We start from the raw sequence: 18369 nt of genomic DNA on the forward strand, positions 1-18369 counted from the left end.
AAAAGCACCAAACTCCAACTCCGGATTGAAAAGGAACGCTCCTAATACTCCTCGATCACAGCATAGACACCCTCATAGTGTGTTTGAAAATCATCATTTTGGGCGATTGCGAGGTTTAGAAACTCATTCGTCGTTAAAGTTTGAGCTCAGTGTGCCCTGGCAATGTCATTTCCAGCAAATGTCAACAGTTCAATTCCACTCCAGCCTGGTAATTTAGGGACTATGCTTCAGAGCTAGTCTGAAAGGTCCTCCGTCGAGCAGTTTCCCAGTATCAGATCACGGCAAAATCGTATGCTGCTGAATACATGCTTGACACCTCATCCCTTTTATGTACATACCGTGAATTTTGGCACACTCTGCTATTCCAGTCTCTCATATGAAAATTACTGGTTAAACACCAGGTAAGCCTAATGAATGGTAGCTTACATCTACCATCAGTTATGAATGGATACTAGAGGAATCAAACACTGATAGTAATGACAGATAATCTGAAGAATTGATCCGTTAAGGGACTGACTTTATAATTGAACCAGGACCGGGCAAGCTAAGCGAAAAGGTAAATGAAGCCTAGGTCCTTTGTATTTCCGGCTCCTCGTCCTCAAAACAAAGTTCCCAAAACATATTACCCCATGATGACCCTGGCTCAAATAAAAGAGCACCCTGCATGCCAACAAGGTGAACCTCTCAATATCAAGATAACCAATCACGCTGAAAATATGTCCGAGTTAGCCAAAGCTTATTGTGGAAAACTCGGCTAAAACAATGTTCACCCTCATCAGCGGAGATACGCCTAGAAAGGCATCGGGAAGAAATTTGTGCCATAAAAATACCACATACAAACAGTGTTCGGTTTTAGTGGACCGAATTCAGACAAATCAGGGCAAAAAGGAGCGGATAGATCCGTTAGACCTATATCCGCACCCAAAAACCCTTAACTACAGCGAAGATATTGTCAATATCAGTCGTGAGAGTTTTGTGAGAGTGTCGATATTTTTCAAAACGGCCCAAGCTGCTAACTATTTCATAACGGATCCACGTGTCAAAGGACACGGCCTTAAGCGCGTCATACTGTTTAGTGCGGCGTGCCACTATGACATCATTAAGGGTGTATCAGTCAATTGGACGGAAGAGAGGATCATTCAAGCATCAAACTCCGACGTAAAAGTAATCAGAGCCAGAGGTCCACGAAAACTGACAGTGAAATGAAAGAGGTCAAAATACCAACGGGCACTGCAAAATTAACTTTTCTGGGAGAATCGTTGCCGGTGTCAGTTGGCAAACCCTATTTCAAAGTAGATCCCTTTGAAATGAGGGAAAGACAGTGCTATAACTAAGGGCACTTAGGTCATATTGCTAAGATGTGTAAAACATCCAAAAGCAAATGCTTAAACTGTGACTCGTCCGAATACAACACGGCTTTCCCTGCTTTAAAAGTTAGCAGCTCAAACCAAACAAACTCAAGAGAGGCTACCAGATTTTACAACTGAAACGACATCGGCATAGTGTCCCTGCAAGAAACCTATGACATTCACTTTACTCCGATTTCCAAGGTTATAAAACTGTTCGTTTCCAGATTGATAGATCATGGGTATGGCGGACTGGCGTTTCCTTTTCACAACGGAATAACCTTTAGAAAACTCAATTTTGACACTGAACATGAAATACTGATTGCTGGTCAGACATCAAGTGGATGCGGAGTCCTTAAACAAAAGATTTCTCTTCTGCTTGGAGGAACGGTTCGTATCTGCATGTTACGGTGGCTAGCCATTTCATTCACAAGAGGAGGGACCTCACCGGCTGTAATACGGTTAAGGACCCTTCTTGTTCCTTCCACCTCTTCAGTTATTCATCATCGTAGATGAGTCAAACAACAACTTCCTTCACAGGACCATCGAAATGTTTGCGATCATATGCAAGCTCTTTCGTGGTGCTGTATACAGTTCTGAAATCATTGCGATCTGCGGCATCTTCCGCTTCCCTGATCAGCGCAATAACAAATTCTCCTTTGTCACGGCGTACACTACGTTGAACTTCTCAGGATTCAGTTCGGTATTGGAGTTCAAGCGCGTCATGCTCACCATCAATCACAGCGGTCAATAAAGCTTTCAGCCCCCTCCTTTCATCGATCCGCTTCTACCACTCCGCAGTCTGCCAGATCTTATGACGCCCTTTCAGGACGGGGCTTACGCGCAGTGTAGCACTCGAGAAAAGAGCGTTTTTGATGGTCTGCCAATGCTCATTGTTATTTTCAGATCTCCTGTTCGATCAGCTAGGTAGCTCTCCCACTGTCGAGCGATAGCTGGGTCGCATAAGTGGTCGATGTTGAACTTAAGGGGTCGCAGCTCCCCAACCCTGCGAGAGGTGGCAGACGCAACACTCAAGCGAACGTAAGTGACCATCAAATGATGGTCGCTTTCGAGGCCGATGTCAGCGCCTCCCTTGTTACGCACATTCAGAAAACAACTCCCAAATCTACTGTTGATCGTGAAGTGGTCGATCTAATTGCTCCTACGGTGTCGGTCAGTTGAAACCCAATTAACCTTATGGCAGACTCTGTGCTTGAAAAGTGTGCCACCAATGACAAGGCCGTGGAATTTGCAGAAATCCACGAACCTCTTACGATTACCGTTACGGTCGCCAAGACCGTACATCCCCATCAAATGTCCGAGCAAGGTGTTGTCAAATCCAACCTTAGATCACCTGTCACGATCACGATGTCAGCTTTAGGAAGCTTCCCTTGAACTGCGTTTAATTGCTCATAAAAATTATCCTTCTCCACTACATAGAAAGTCCCCGTTGGCGCGTAGCATTGTTTATACAATTGTGATGCTCCATAACCTGGACGGAAACTTAGCAGTTAGAACTCTGCCAGAAACCTGCTTCCAGGTTAAGAGAGCGCGCCTTGCTTTTGCGGTCAAAAGCAACCCGGCACCAGATTCGTGTCTGCTACTACTTGGTTTTCCAATGTACGGGAGCACTTTGCCGAAAAAGATTCCCCCATCTTGCTTCGCTTAGCCTCCAAATTTCCATCCTGCAGGAATTCCCACCCAAGTTGTAGAAAGCGACATTCTAAGGACCCTCGCTACCGTTGTCGAGGAGCATGGGCACCTTTAAACAACCAATCATAGTCCGCTTTCGATAGCCAAAGGTCGTTGTCGTGAAGTCAGTCCCTATCCGAAGCGTTGTTAACGTTTCGGTAGCAATAAAGTTTCAAAATTTGCAAGTTGCTAGTCAAAAAATTTCTATGTCTTTTACTCGCCTCTCAAGACAAGCAGGGAAGACTTTGAGTGTATTTTTAAGCCCCAACTCGCAGAAGATATAAACACCTTTCAATGTATGACGTATCCAATTCGAAAGCGACTATAGCAAGGATGATCCAAATATAGGAAAGCACGTCTGTTCCAACGGTGTTCCCTGTCAAACCTCGCTCGCTGACCTCTGATTGTCGTTGAATTCCACTTATAAAAGATTCAGATGTGGATGACGCAACCTGAGTCAATGGATTACATTATTCCCTTAAAGACAACAGAAACAGAATGAGCGCAAAAGAAACCAAACACCGATTACCATCTCCAATTCTTCCTGCTCCATTTGCAAAGTCCACTTGAACAAGGAAAGCATTAAACTCCGATCCTAGAACAAAAAGGACCGCTCCTAATATTCCTTGAACAAAGACCTAGTCGCGCCGAAAAGCCACAGATACTACTCACATGCACAGTGAATAGTTTTTCGTTATCCTCCGCCTTATGTCTGGACATCCTTCATGGCCGTATTTGAGGACCCTCGTTTGGGGCGATTATTAGGTAAACAAGTTTCTCTGTCTCCGTCGTTGGGGCTTAGTGTGCCGCGGCGATGTCACCCCCAATAAGTATCAATAGTCCAACTCCACTCTAGTCTCGGGCTATAGTTTCAGAGCCATTCTGAAATGTCCTCTGTCGCGCAGTTTACCAGTGTCAGATCACGACGAAAGCGTATACTGCTGAATACGTACTTGGCTCCTCAACCCTTACACATATACCCGACGATAAAGTTTTTTGTATCCTAGTTCCACACGGGGGAGTAGTAGCTTCGGAAATGATCTGGGTATAATTTTGCAGTCGAACACACTTGACATGTGCTAGTATAGCTGACACTGCGTTTCCTAGTCACTACATACCCCCTAATCTACTCAAGGCTTTCTCCTTCTTGATTTCGGGTTTGAGATCCTCGGAAGCATCCATCTGATGTGGGCTGATTTCTGCTACTTCTTCCGTCCTCGGCTCCGCTTTGAAGGTTTCTTTAGATTGGGTAGATACCATTTGGGAGCGCTGGAATTGAGGCCTCTTTTTCTTGCTGATATCTGACATACTAGCCTCCGGTGTATTCTTGCTAGCCTCTGCCTTCTTTTCAGAGATCTTCATTGGTTTTGGTCTTCACAACAAACCAATGTTGAGCTTGTCTCCAATGTTGGGTTTCCAAACATCTTCCTTCTCGGATGTTATCGCTTGGTTATCAGGTTTGGGCATCAGTTTCGGGATCTTGACGGCTATTGTCATGGACGTTTTTCATTGTCAAAAAATCAAAATTGTCGCCAGTCGAACACAGTCACTTACCTCCGACAGTAAACTACCCAACAACCAAGGATCGGATTGAGAAAGGTGCTTCTCGACATTAGGGTAATATTGGTATCACCTCATACAAGATATCACCACGCACTAACAGTCTTGGTAAACTCGAGGTTTGGTTACGGGGGCGACCATATATCAATCACAGAGAACAATATGATGGTTCCAAGAGAGTTTGATCCCTTTAAAGTATGTTACAAGGGGTTTATCTTTAAATTCGAATATACAATGTAATGAAACATGCTCTCACCAATGATGGAATCTTGACGTGGTTATTCCCTCATATGCACACTTTTACTTTGGTTTCATTGGTGAGGAAGGACGAAATTATTGGAAATAAAGTCGACTTGAGGTGGTGAGGGATGTACAACAAATCTGCACAGCGGCAGCAAATCTGATACGTATGAGTATCATAAAACCATCATTCACCCCCATATAAAGCTTCTGCCCTAATAGAGCATCAATAGCCGGAGCTGTTCACTTCCAACGAATTGTGTCAATTAACTTGAAATTTCGATAGAAATGATGACAGGCATGCAAACTTCCAATGCGAGCCCCGGCGATGAGAGCCTTAATGATGGAAATCCCCTTGACGTGATATCTCTGATTTAAAGTCATATTTGTTACATGATTTTATTGTCACGGTTGTTAATAAAGCCCTGGGGGTGCTCCAGCTCAAAGCACTGAGCAGAAAAGATTATTGTGCTACTGAAGCAACGCCGCATACCCATCGTCAACCTCGCACTCCAGGCCGGGGCGTCTATCCTTCCTGTTTACTCCCGATTCCACTCGAAATCCATCCTGAATGAAAAGCGACTTTTTGGAAAATCGGATACAAAAGATTTTCTAAAGCCAGTTCAGCCTAAAGACCGGAGAAAAGGGACACCCACTGCGTGGAGTTTCCGCTTTGCAGGATGAGAGCGGCTTAGTGTGTATTTCATGGATATTATGGCATCATCAGCAACATCATCATCTTCAATACACTCTTACGAGATCCTTTACAGAAATGCATTAAATGAAGTGGTTTAATGCATTGTGTACCACTTTTGTGTTTCAGCCGGAATGGATTTCAAGTTTCTGGGGAAATATTTTTAAAAGGATTCTGTCCGCCTGTTGGGGGCGTTTGGTTACTGCATGGGGGATGCTGGGGGTGAGAATATGTGGGCTAAAAACTTTCAATAAAGAAGCGGGTCATGGGTTGGAATATATTAAAGCTTCAGCTGTGACGCAACTCAAGTCCTGGTATTTCTTAGACTTAATTGTGGAACTTGCATGAAGCCGACGCTTTCCGTACAGCAGATAGCTTCCTGCATTAATATGATCCTCAAAAACTATTGGATTAAGGGCTTGAAGGACTCAACATGCTAACGATAATAAGACTGTGCAACTACTCCAGCAAAGTTAAATATAATTAAAACTTGTATCTCAAAACTCCGTCAATATTTATCCATTTCACTAGAAACATCTTCCGTATCCTATTCGTCTCTCTGGGAAACAAACCGCTCCCGGCAATTCAAACTTTATATCCGGCGTCGACAACAGGAAATGAGGGTGGATTTTTTCTACGTTTCTCATATGAATCCCCGAAGGAACTGCAACCCCTTTTTATTCCATATAATAAAAATAAAATCCGTAAATCCGTTCGAAAATCCTTGAAAGATGAAGCTCCTCAGATAATATCTAAATCTCTGTTTTTTTTTCACATATTATTTTCGCAGACTGCTTTTCTAAATTGGACGGTGGCCACGGAAAGCCATGTGGATTCCTCATTCTTCTGGGGCTACTTGGTGACGCAGATTCCAGGCGGCTTTGTTGCATCTAAATTTCCAGCTAATAGGGTTTTTGGTGTCGCCATCGTGTCGTCGGCATCGCTACATCTATTGGTTCCGGCTGCTATGAATATGCTGCGAGGAAAAGTGGTGATAGGAGTTCGAGTGCTACAAGGTCTATTTGAGGTAAGAGCAAAGAGTTTTTAATTTTTCCGTATGTAGTTTTCCAATTAAAATTTTCCGAAAGTAATTAATTTGTTTTGATGGAAACAGAGGAGCTGAAAATAAAATAACACTCCATAGCGATTCAACTGAGAGTTCTACTTGAATGTTGTTAATTGAATTCCCTTTTTATTTAGGTGTACACAGTCGTGGCCTGGACACGCCAGTGTGTGGGATGTTTACCCACTAAAGCCACCCCCGACTGCTCCTACCCTTTGGAACCACCTTTAGGTACTACATCACGGGGCGTAGTTGGCTTACTTTAGCTAAGTTTCCTTCCGTCTACCCGCGGCGATCACCTCTTCTTCTTGTTCGAGTGGCCCAATCGCAGTAGCCATCTAATTATATTGCTCTCCCTTTCGGCTTTTTCCCTTCCGATAAAGGAGATATGGACTTAATGTTACAAATGTTCGTCATCCAGGGTGTCAATCGGTACTATTCCTGGGATGACGAACGCCGCACCATCTGAGAAGGTCCGGTAGGCAGAACACACCCTTAGGGCTGTTCTTCTGAAGATCGCACTCAGTTTATGTATGCTAGATAAGATATGCAGCGTTGATCTCCAAGTTGGGACTGAATACAGCAAGATGGGCCGCCACCCTGGCTGCAAACAGCCTGCAAGTATGCCGCGGGCTTCCTATATTCTGCATCATTCTAACCAGAGCCATACTGGCGGGGGATGCCTGTTTGCAAATATGCTCTATATGCGCGTTGCACCTATTATATTATCGCACCCAAGTACTTGATAGGAGGCTTGGAAGCTATGATATGATTCCCAATTCTAATGCGAGCGCTTGGTGATGAGGACCAAATCCTTCTGTTCCTCCGCGAGTACCAGCCCAGAGCCCACCAACCGGAGGAAACATACTCCAGAGGTCCATCATCACATTATACCGCGTCCGTTCTCGCAAGGAGCCAAGGTTACCGCCGCGCAATATTTGCTGGTACTACCCTTTCCTTGAAATGTATTTTCGGCGGCCCAGTACCCAATGTGGTACCATCGGTGGTTAATCCGGCTTCACGGAGCCCATGTCGTCGATGTAACAGGCCTCCTTGCCCCTCTATGGCCGGAAGTACTCTACTGTAGATTACCCGCTCCAGCGTTTTTCCTATAGTTAGTAGAAGGCATATGGGTCTATAGGAAGATGCCCACCTGGAGGTTTGCCAGCCTTAGGCACCAGTACCAATTTCTGCCACATTCATGCTGTAGGGGATATTCCCTCGCATATGCACGCTTCGAAGAACTTAGCGAACATATTGAGTCTAGATTTCATGCCGAGGTTAAGGGACATATTTCGTGTCCTGTTCAGCGCTCTAACCACTTGAGCCATTCGGACACTGGAGAATAACCCCAGGATAATTTTCAACAAGGGAGTTCGATACGTGATCTGCCCAGATAACCGGCATCTGAATCCTCTCTTTAGAAATGTATAAACGCTCCCCCACAGGTTTACATCCACCTCAGAGGAGAGCTTCTTAAAACATTCCCTTTTGCTCTACTGGATGGCCAGCTTGGACTTTTCCTGGCTTTCTTGTAATCATACTCTGCGGACCAGTTTGATGTCCCTCTAAGCTTTGAGTATGTTGGTTGCCTACCGTCTGGCTGTCTTTTTATTTTGAAGATAATAGCCTGGTGATGGCTGCGGGTCTTCGCTATCGCACCGAGTCATACAACAGCTAACAAAGGCTAAGTCTACGATTGAGGCAAACCCTCCTTTCCGAAAGGCACCTTCATTAATCAAAATAGTATTTAATAAGGCAAAAGCCTCTAACAGACTTCGCCCTTTTGCGTTATTATCTCGGCTTCTATTCCAGTCGAGATATAAAAACCATATTGGGCGCTCCTCCGACGTCGAAGGTAAAATGGTGCAGATATCGCTCCAGGACTGTATGAAATCCGTCTTATGACGATAGAAAGGGTATTCAGGAGGTGTCGATCCGTATCAAGACGTGCCAGCACGACTCAAGATCGCTGGCCACGACTCAAGATCGCTGTGCACACGTGTCGCGGTGGTTTGATCCTGCTCATGGCGTCTCTGACCACACGTCGAGAACTGGATCGCTGGGGAATCTCAGGATCTCTCCGTACACAAGTTCCGTAGGGCTTGCAGCAAACTCCGCGCGGGTCACTGTCTGCAGGCCAAGTAGGACGAGAGGCGAAACTTGCGACTAGAAAGGATCGTCTTGCACCATTATAGCGGATGGTGTGGCAGCGCTTGGTGAACCTGGGGAGCACGTCTGCTTCTTGCCCCACATGCTACTAGGTTTTACACCTCTAACATGCGATGTACTGTCTGGCTGCATAAATTGATGTTCTTGTTCATGGACGCCTAGAAATATTTCGTAGTGACTAACCGATTCGTTTTCTGGATGGCTGGGTGTCCCAGATCGTGAACTGCGTTAAACACTAGCTTGCGAAAATCGTCCAGAATGTAGGATCTTGCTCCTTTTTCTCAGGTCTCGCAGTAAAATGTAGACTTCGTGTCGAAAATAAGGAACTCCCTGAAACTGTATTTGGAGTCACCCCTCAGGCTCCAAAAAACTGCGTGGTCCTTCTGGACATATGGACATATGCTGGATGACGGGTTTCTGTTTTAAGGCAAATGTGAGAGGCCTGTAGTCCGACATACTACCTGAGCGCCTACTTTGTTGAGCGGATCTCGAACTGTCGTTCCGGATTGAGGGTAGCAACCGTGTCGACTAGTTTTCCCATGGTGGTTACCAATGCGGTCATTGACTGTTGTAGTTCCGCGAGTTTATCCAGCGCGTCGCTTGACACCTCGCCAACCATGGGCCACGAGTGCATCTCATGGAGCTTGCCGACGGTTGTCACCAGTATGTTCAGCGACCCAGAGTCCGCCGACGCCAAAATGGCACGAGTGCCCCCCGGAAGACGCTGCAATCACAAAGATTGGAGCTGACCCGCCCTCCCCATGTCTCCATCCAGCTGCTTCACTTTCCTAAGCAGCTGACTGGGTGTCCGGTCACCCAGCGTGAATACTGTCAGCAAGTGATTCAGACTGCATGTCCCACTTACTGACAGATGCCACATTAGAGGCAGGTCGTGAATAAAAAAAGAAATAAGAAACCAAAGGTGCGAATTCGCCCGGAGGCAATTGTAATCTCCAGCAGAGGACATCTAAAATATGCGGAGATACTGAAGAAGGTGAAATCTGACCCCGACCTAAAAGACCTAGGCGGAAATGTTAGCAAAATCCGGAGGACCCAGAAAGGTGATTTCATGTTTGAGCTGAAAAAATCCAGCGTGGGTAAAACTGACGACTTTCGTAACCAAGTTTTAAACTCACTTGGGGAGAATGTCGCGGTTCGTTCCCAAAAACATGAGATCTATATTCAGTGCAAGGATCTCGATGAGGTAACATCCAGAGAAGAGATCTGCACTGCCTTGAAGGAAGAATTCAAGTTGGAGGATTTCAGGGAAGAATCCATCGTGAGCCTAAGGAAGGCTTATGGCGGTACTCAAACGGCCACAATGCGACTGCCAGTGGAGTCAGCGCAGAAGTTGTTGGCCGTGGGGAAGGTTCGGATTGGATGGGTTGTTTGCCGACTAAGGGAACAGATCTCTTTAAAAAGGTGCTTCAAATGCCTAATGTTTGAACACTTCGCGAAGGCATGCACTAGCGGCATCGATCGGTCCGATCGATGCCGAAGATGTGGGGAAAAAGGACATATTGCCAAGGAGTGCAATAGAGACCCCATATGCATTCTGTGCGAAGAAAAGGAGGGAAGGGATAACCGGCATATTGCCGGAAGTGGGAAATGCCCAGAATTTAGGAAGGCGTTAACTGCAGTGAAAAAATGAGGTTAATACAAATAAACCTTAATCATTGCAGGGTCGCACAAGATTTGGTTGCGCAGACCACTTACGAATCCCCGATGGAGGTTGCTATCATTAGTGAACCGTACAGAAATCTCTACGGGGGTGTATGGGTCACAGATTCGACTGGTGGAGCGGCGATATGGGCGTGCGGTCGTCAAGCCATACAATATAGCATGGGTCAGGCGGCTAGCGACTTTGTGTGGACAAAAATAAGCGGTATATTCATATATAGCTGTTACGCCCCACCGAGCCTCACCCTGCCCGAGTTTGAAGGACTGTTAGACGATCTTGTTCACGATGCAAAGGGATGGAGTCCAAAGGTGATAGCCGGTGACTTTAATGCGTGGGCTATCGAGTGGGGCAGCAAAGAGACTAACGCAAGGGGGCGGTACTTATTAGAAGCATTCGCCCAGTTGGATGTGGTTCTGGCCAACGAAGGCGATATAAACACTTATCGGAAAGGGGGAACTGGGTCAATTGTAGATCTGACTTTTATCAGCCCTGCGTTAGCACGTGACATGTCCTGGCAAGTTACTGAGGACTTCACGTACAGCGACCACCAGGCAACCTTTGAACTAAGGATGGAGCCACAAGGCAGGAGACCCGCACCCCGGAAGCCGAAATCCAGAGGAACACCAGGATGGTCTGCCAAAGCGATGGATGAGCAGACATTCATGGAGGTGTGGCTAGACTTGCCTAGCAAAGCAGGCACCTCCACGGATAGAGCTCTCCATGTCACACAGAGCATCTCTAAAGCATGTGATGCGTCGATGCCTAGGAGGTGTTCATTCTCCACAAGAAGACCCAATTATTGGTGGAATAGTGAACTTGCCAATCTTCGATCGATTTGCCACAGAGCCAGACGAACGGCTCAGAAGGCAATAGGTAGGATCGATCAGGGGCCAAAGGAGCATGCCTATAGGGAAGCTCGCAAGAACCTCAAGCTCGCCATCCAGCGGAGTAAGAGGGAATGTTTTAAGGAGCTCTGTTCGGAAGCGGACATAAATCCGTGGGGTAGTGCCTATAAAATCGTGACAGGACGATTCAGAGGCCGATCGTCTCCGCAGATCATGTGCCCTATGCTCTTGTTGAAAATAATCCAGGGGTTATTTCCCCAGCAAGAGGGGGGTGCTGACACCTTCCAGCGCACCCTGAATGTGACGCCGATTCCACCAGTCACCAGGGACGAGCTGCTAGAGATCTGCAGTCGAAGCCCCGGGTCTTGACGGCATACCGAATAAGGCTCTCAAACTTGCCGTCAAAAGTAGACCGGATATGTTCGCGGAGCTGTTTGAAACGTGCATGTCGGAGGGTATTTTTCCTGCACCATGGAAGCGGCAGAAGCTGGTACTGTTGCCTAAGGCTGGCAAACCTCCAGGTGAACCGTCTTCCTATAGACCATATGTCTTCTAGACACTATGGGGAAAATGTTGGAGCGGGCCATTTATAATAGATTACTTCCAGTCGTCGAGAGCCAAGGGGGCCTTTCTGATAGGCAGTATGGGTTCCGGAAAGCCAGATCAACCATCGATGCCATCAAAATGGTTACTGGCTCGGCCGAAAATGCAATTCACGGAAGGGGTTGTACCAGCAAATATTGCGTGGTGATGACCCTAGATGTGAGGAATGCATTTAACTCGGCCAATTGGAACCTTATACGAAAGTCTCTGGTGACGATTGGTGTTCCCACCTACCTCGCCGCTATTATCGATAGCTACTTGAAAGAGCGGACACTCTGGTATGATACCGATGACGGATCCCAAGAGTACGTTGTCTCCCCGGGTGTCCCCCAGGGCTCTGTACTGGGCCCACTACTGTGGAACATCATGTATAATGATGTGCTCAACCTTCCGGTTCCGGAGGAGGCTACGGTGGTGGGTTACGCCGATGATATAGCACTGGTTGTGGTCGCAAAGCATCTCGAGGACGCTGAGTTGTACTCAAGCGAAGCAATCAGTGTTATTAAGGCTTGGTTAGAGAGTGCGGGACTGGCACTCGCGGAGGAAAAGACGGAAGCGGTCCTCATCACTAATTACGCCTGCATTAGAATCGGGAATCGTATCATCACTTCCAAGCCGGCCATCAAATACTTGGGGGTGATGATAGACGGAGGACTTAATTTTAAGCAGCACATAGAGCATACTTGTAAACGAGCATCCACCACGAGTATTTCTCTGGCAAGGATGATGCCGAACGTAGGAGGCCCGCGGCATACTTGTAGGCTGCTCATAGCCAGGGTGGTGAACTCTATCATGCTGTATGCAGTCCCAGTTTGGGGAAAAGCACTGCAGGTTTTAGGCAATACACATAAACTGAGTGCGGTCTACAGAAGAACATCCCTAAGGGTGTGTTCTGCCTTCAGGACCGTCTCAGACGATGCAGCGTTCGTCATCTCGGGAATGATGCCGATTGACATCCTGGCAATCGAAATGATGAACATTTATAACACCAGGTCCATCTCTCCCTTATCTCAGGTGAAAAAAGCCGAAAGGGAGAGATCCATAAGCAGGTGGCAACAGCGATGGGACCAGTCAGAAAAGGGTCGTTGGACTTACAGGTTGATCCCTTCCATCGGGGAGTGGCTGGAGAGAAAGCATGGGGAGATCAATTATAATCTCACCCAGTTTCTCAGCGGCCATGGGGGATACCGTCAACACCTGTACAGGTTTAAATTGGACACCTCGCCTAATTGTCCAAACTGCAGGGTCCCAGAGGACCCGGCGCACGTTTTCTTCCAGTGTCCTAGGTTCGTGGAAGAAAGGAAGAACCTGGAGGAAACTTTAGGTGAAGTGCTATCACCGGAATATTTTGTCCGAAGAATGGTAGCCTGTCAGGAAGACTGGGATGCGATTAATTCCATGATCGCTGTAATCCAGGAAAAACTGCGAAAAACAGAAGAAGTGAGGAAGATGCGGTTACGAACCCCGCGGGTAGACGGAAGGAGATCTAGCTAAAGTAAGCTAACTGCGCCCCGTAATGTAATACCTAAAGGTGGTCCCACGGGGTAGGGGGGGAGTCGGGGATGGTTTCAGTGGGTTAAAATCCCACACTCTGGCGTGCCCAGGCAAGAGTCTTTTGAAGATTTCCACCTCCTCAAAAAAAAAAAAAAGATGCCATATTAGATGCGCTTTTAGTATGTCGTAGTAGCCCTGTTCCAGTATGTCTAAGACAAGCCGAACTGATTCTTCGTCTAGCCCGGCCAGCGCGTGGTTGAAACGTGTTGCGTCAGATGTGGCGCCCCGGGGCTCTCACGCCGTAAAGGTGGTACGCGCATGGCCAGGTTAGCCACAGGTTTTGCAGACCCTTTTGCGCCTTTTTGTTCCGTGAACATCGCTGGAGCCAAGTGTAGTGGAGCACTCACCAAAGTCAGAGCGGAATCGAACCAAAAGAACCGGCAGCGGAGTACCGGAACCAAAACTTCAAGTCGGCTCTTACGGCGAGTGCTCTTTTATTGTATCTGATTTACTTCACACAGCCGACCTTAAATAAACAATTTGTGTTTTCCTAATTTCAATTCGAATATTTCATTTGCTTTTGTTTCGTTGCCCTGACGGTGCAGGGTGCAGCTCGAGATGAGAAAGGGTGGCTGGCTGCCTACGCCGGGTCGTTTCCAAAAGTCCAATATGGGTCCTGTTCCGTCAACTATTGTATGCACGGATCGCAATTCAGACCCCGGTGTCGTTGTAATGGCCGTGTCTGCTGAGCCGCAGCCCGATGTTCAGAGCCTAGCTCAAAGCTCCTTGCTTCTTATGGACGGCGTGACAATCCAACCCTGGGGCGGAGCCGTTCGAGATTTGACCGGCGGTGGTTGATCACGTTGACTTGGGCAGTCAAGTGCACAGCTCCGCGTTGCGGACTGTTCGCATTGGCTACCGTTTTGATCGCACTAAGGAGGCACGCTTCCTTCTTGCCGTAATTTTAACTCCATTCTTCGGAACTATTAGAGCACCCTTTTCCTTCTTAGGCACCTGCTGATTTTCCAGAGATGGTCATCTTTCTCCCGCACCCTTTTATTTGGTGACAGGTCAATGGAACTACGGCCGATTTCAGCTTTTTCTTGGGTGCTCGTCCTTCCTCCTGCGACCTATTAAAGAGAACTCTAATGGCCCTCACTAGCTTTGTAAACGTTGCGCCTTCGGACTGCCTGAAGGGTTGTTTCTGCATATCAGCGTTTTGTTGCCTATGAGTCTTAACCCAATTATCCTTTTTAAACATCACCCTAAGCATTTAATGTGGTTTATAGACATTTTGACGTCTTTAGCATTGGGGGAGATCGGCGAATTAAAGAGCTCCTCCTGAATGGGTAATTTTCTTGATCTTAGAGTATCTCCTATGGTCGTCCACATTGGACAGATGCGATGGGTGTCAAAACCACCTTTATGGGTCAAAGGTTGCCGTTCAGGCCATAATTCTACGTCTTCGTTGTTGGTGTTCTTGGCATGGTCTTGCTTCGCTGAACATCTTTTTTCCAAATCTTAATCACTTGTTGGTTTACTGTCTGTCTGTTTGCCCGTCGGTCCGTCTGTCACTCTGTCTGTCACACACATTTCCTCACTGCAATGTAGTAGTGAGACTATCGTCTAGCCAACAAAACTTTTCATACCTGAAGCGTTCAGTTTCTGGTCCCCCGACTTGTTACTTTTTTTACCCCTTTCGTTGAGATTTCAGTAAAATCTTTTATGACATACGTACATATGTATAGAGTGCTTTGATGCGCAAAACTAAATATGCCTTTTTTGCAATCACACTTCAGGGCGTAACGTATCCTGCCTGCCACGGAATATGGAGATTCTGGGCTCCACCTCTTGAGCGTTCCCGACTAGCAACGTTGGCATTCAGCGGATCATATGCTGGTGTTGTATTTGGACTTCCTCTGTCAGGAATTTTAGCCGACGCTATTGGATATCAAGCTCCCTTTTATGCGTATGGTATTTTTGGAATAACTTGGTAATGCACATTGAGACCGAAATTGTTGTCCATAAGATAAAAATAATTTCCAATTCGAATCCTTCAGGTACTGTTTCTGGCTGTGGCTCTGTTTTGAAAATCCACGAAAACATCCAACAATCAGCATACAAGAGTTGAAGTACATTGAAAAGTCCTTGGGAGAAAGTTCGCAGCAAACTACAATGCCATCAATAGCCACTACTCCTTGGAAGCAAATGATGACATCCATGCCTGTCTACGCCATCATAGTTGCGAATTTCTGTCGTTCGTGGAACTTTTATCTCCTTGTTTTGTATCAGAGCTCCTTCTTGAAACACAAGTTCGGTTTCCAGATTGAAGAGGCTGGACTGATTGGATCCCTTCCGCATCTTTTGATGACTACTATTGTGCCTTTTGGTGGTATGTTGGCGGATCATTTACGTAAAAATGGAATTATGTCAACGACCATGGTGAGAAAAGTGTTCAATTGTGGCGGCTTCGGAATGGAAGGACTTTTCTTTTTGGTCGTTGCACACTCCTCGACTTCGGTAAGTACAAGGAATTGCAGGTTTAGGATGCTCATTTTAAAGTAACTATCTCTTTTGCAGAAAGGAGCTCTGTGCGCCCTGACGGCCGGAGTTGCGTTTAGTGGTTTCGCTATATCGGGATACAACGTTAATCATCTAGATATCGCCCCTAGGTACGCCAGTATCCTGATGGGTCTTTCGAACGGAATTGGAACGTTAGCAGGAGTTATAGTTCCTTATGCAATTGATAGGCTTATAAAGGATGATGTAAGTACTATTCACTGTGTGTTTTTTTTAAACAAAATGATGGTACCTGACCATACCTGAGGTATGGCACGACGTGCTTGTCAGGATCAAATGTCATTGCCTTGGGTTCTTCACCTTGTTTCCAATCTTATTTCAACTTGCATATTTCACTCCCTAAATGGTACCATTTATAAACCTAATTCCAGCCCCTACGTTAAGGGTTCACTACCAGCTCAGAGTTATGGTTTTAGGTCCTTTTTGCAAATACAACCAACGAGGATCTGGTTTAACTTCAAGGCTACCTCATGATAATCAAATCAATCTTTCTGAACATTTTTGTACCCATTCCAGCCTCGGTTCTCTTCTGTTTTTCGAATCTGGATTCGACCACAAAATCTTTCCATGCTTTAGCGCAATGATAGGGTGGCTCTTTCCGAAGGTTTCTATCATGCTGCCATTAATCATTTGAAATGCTCGCCATTTCGGCTCTCAGCGTTAACTTCCACATCATTCAGTCAGTCTTCGGCGTATTATGGTAAAAAGTAACTGGAAATCGCTTTCTGCCCCTTGCAAAATAAATGCGACTGGGGTTCGTGAGTATGATATCGCTGGACCCCCTCCACTATCCAGTCAATATCAGGTAATGGTACAGTGATTTCTGGTCTTTCCCACATCGATGAAAGTGAATTCATTGTCCCTTAAATTGGGCCCTCAATAGGTCGGCAATTCTGTGCGGTTTGGTGTCAGATCTTCCTCAAAGAATATGTTTGACGTTAGAAGTGAAGCCTGACAGAGATCCGCAAATAGAGACTTACTGGCGGCTAAGGCTTCTTTGCTATCGATTGGGTTGTACTGTGGTGGTCAGGTAACCCCTGTTTCTCCAAATTACTAGTAACAGCAGCTGTCGAAGCGGTGGTCCTAACCGAAAATTATGCCAGGGTGGTGGAGTCCTAGCCGAACTAAGCCCGAGGATAACAAATCAAATTACGTTTTATCAAGCGTCTTCTGAGAGAGAAAACTTTGGTTTCCAGGTTCAAACCCACGTATTCTCTGGAAATCCGAAACGTTGCCTACCTCACAGAAAAGAACGAGGTAGAAATTGCCATCAAACGCGAATGTCCGCAGGTAACCAATGTCCACATTGGTACCCCAACCAAATGTTACAGATGCAATGCAGCGACCCTGGCGCGTCTGATGAGACCGTTACGCACACTGCTGGCTCGGAGCGGTGTTCAGTCTCCTGAGCAAAACTGGAAAGAACAAGGACGCGGTCAACATGATTCGCATCCTTCAAATCAATATACACCGAAATGGAAGAAGTTACTAGCGCAGTTCGTTGCGGAGGTAAAGCAAAAGCAGATTTAGTACTCATTAGTGAGCAGTACCGAAACAAGGACCCAGTTCCATGGCACCATATCATATCAGGTAACTCTCCCATATGGGTTCGTGACGACACCCTCCTGAAGGTTCTTACCCAAGGCCGAAGGGACAGCTATGTCTGGATTCCGTGTTCAGGGATAACGTAGACACTCAAGTCTATCCTACGCCAAATCAGATGATACCGGACTTTCGACACAGGCTCGATGCTTTGGGGGACGTTATCTTAGGCACGGGTCGGGGGTGACTTCAATGCCAGGGCCCTTAAAGAAACTAATTCTCGAAATGGCGGCGAGAACATGACTGGTAGCCCTAAACACCGGATCCACCCCAAACATCCCGTCGCCCAGACTGCGAGGGAATCATTCAAGATGTAACCTTCGTGTTGGAGTCACTGTTGTCGCAGGTGGACGGGTGGCGAATTCTGGAAGTTCTCGGGGAGCAAACACCAGTACATTGCCTTCGACAAAAACTCTCAGTGTGCACTACCCCGGCGCTCTTTCAGTGCATGGAACGTTGAGGGAATGATCACCGGAAGTTTTGTCGAAACTCTTGGAACAATTTGTTTTTTAAGTTTTATTAAAAATAGTTCCTTTGTCCACTATTGTTCTTCTGAAGTAATCCTATTGAAAGGAAAAGTTTCCAGTTAAACTATAGATTTTATTTTAGGATAGCAGACACGTGTTTCGGACACAATATGTGTCCTTCTTCAGTGCTGGTTTTGTAATTTAAACACAATTAGTTTTTGTTGGAACAGGTGGGGCCGCGCTTGAGGTACTTCTGAAGGTGGTGGCGCTGCAGCTGACACTGTCCTGAATTCAGTCGTGAATCTGATAACGCCCGCCTGCGGAGCCTCC

General features: G+C 46.4%; 1 protein-coding gene across 3 annotated transcripts in view; it reads left to right on the top strand.

The window, feature by feature from the left end:
* LOC119646951 (vesicular glutamate transporter 1) overlaps window positions 1-18369 on the top strand; it is a 68867-nt gene that overhangs the window by 45980 nt on the left and 4518 nt on the right. For all 3 annotated transcript variants that reach the window (XM_038047644.1, XM_038047647.1, XM_038047645.1), the window contains 4 exons: window positions 6323-6559; window positions 15190-15383; window positions 15451-15910; window positions 15971-16156. In XM_038047644.1, the coding sequence (XP_037903572.1) occupies window positions 6323-6559; window positions 15190-15383; window positions 15451-15910; window positions 15971-16156 (1077 nt within the window). The remainder of the gene's footprint in view (window positions 1-6322; window positions 6560-15189; window positions 15384-15450; window positions 15911-15970; window positions 16157-18369) is intronic.

This window comes from Hermetia illucens, chromosome 1 (assembly GCF_905115235.1).
Source record: "Hermetia illucens chromosome 1, iHerIll2.2.curated.20191125, whole genome shotgun sequence".
Taxonomy (NCBI): domain Eukaryota; kingdom Metazoa; phylum Arthropoda; class Insecta; order Diptera; family Stratiomyidae; genus Hermetia; species Hermetia illucens.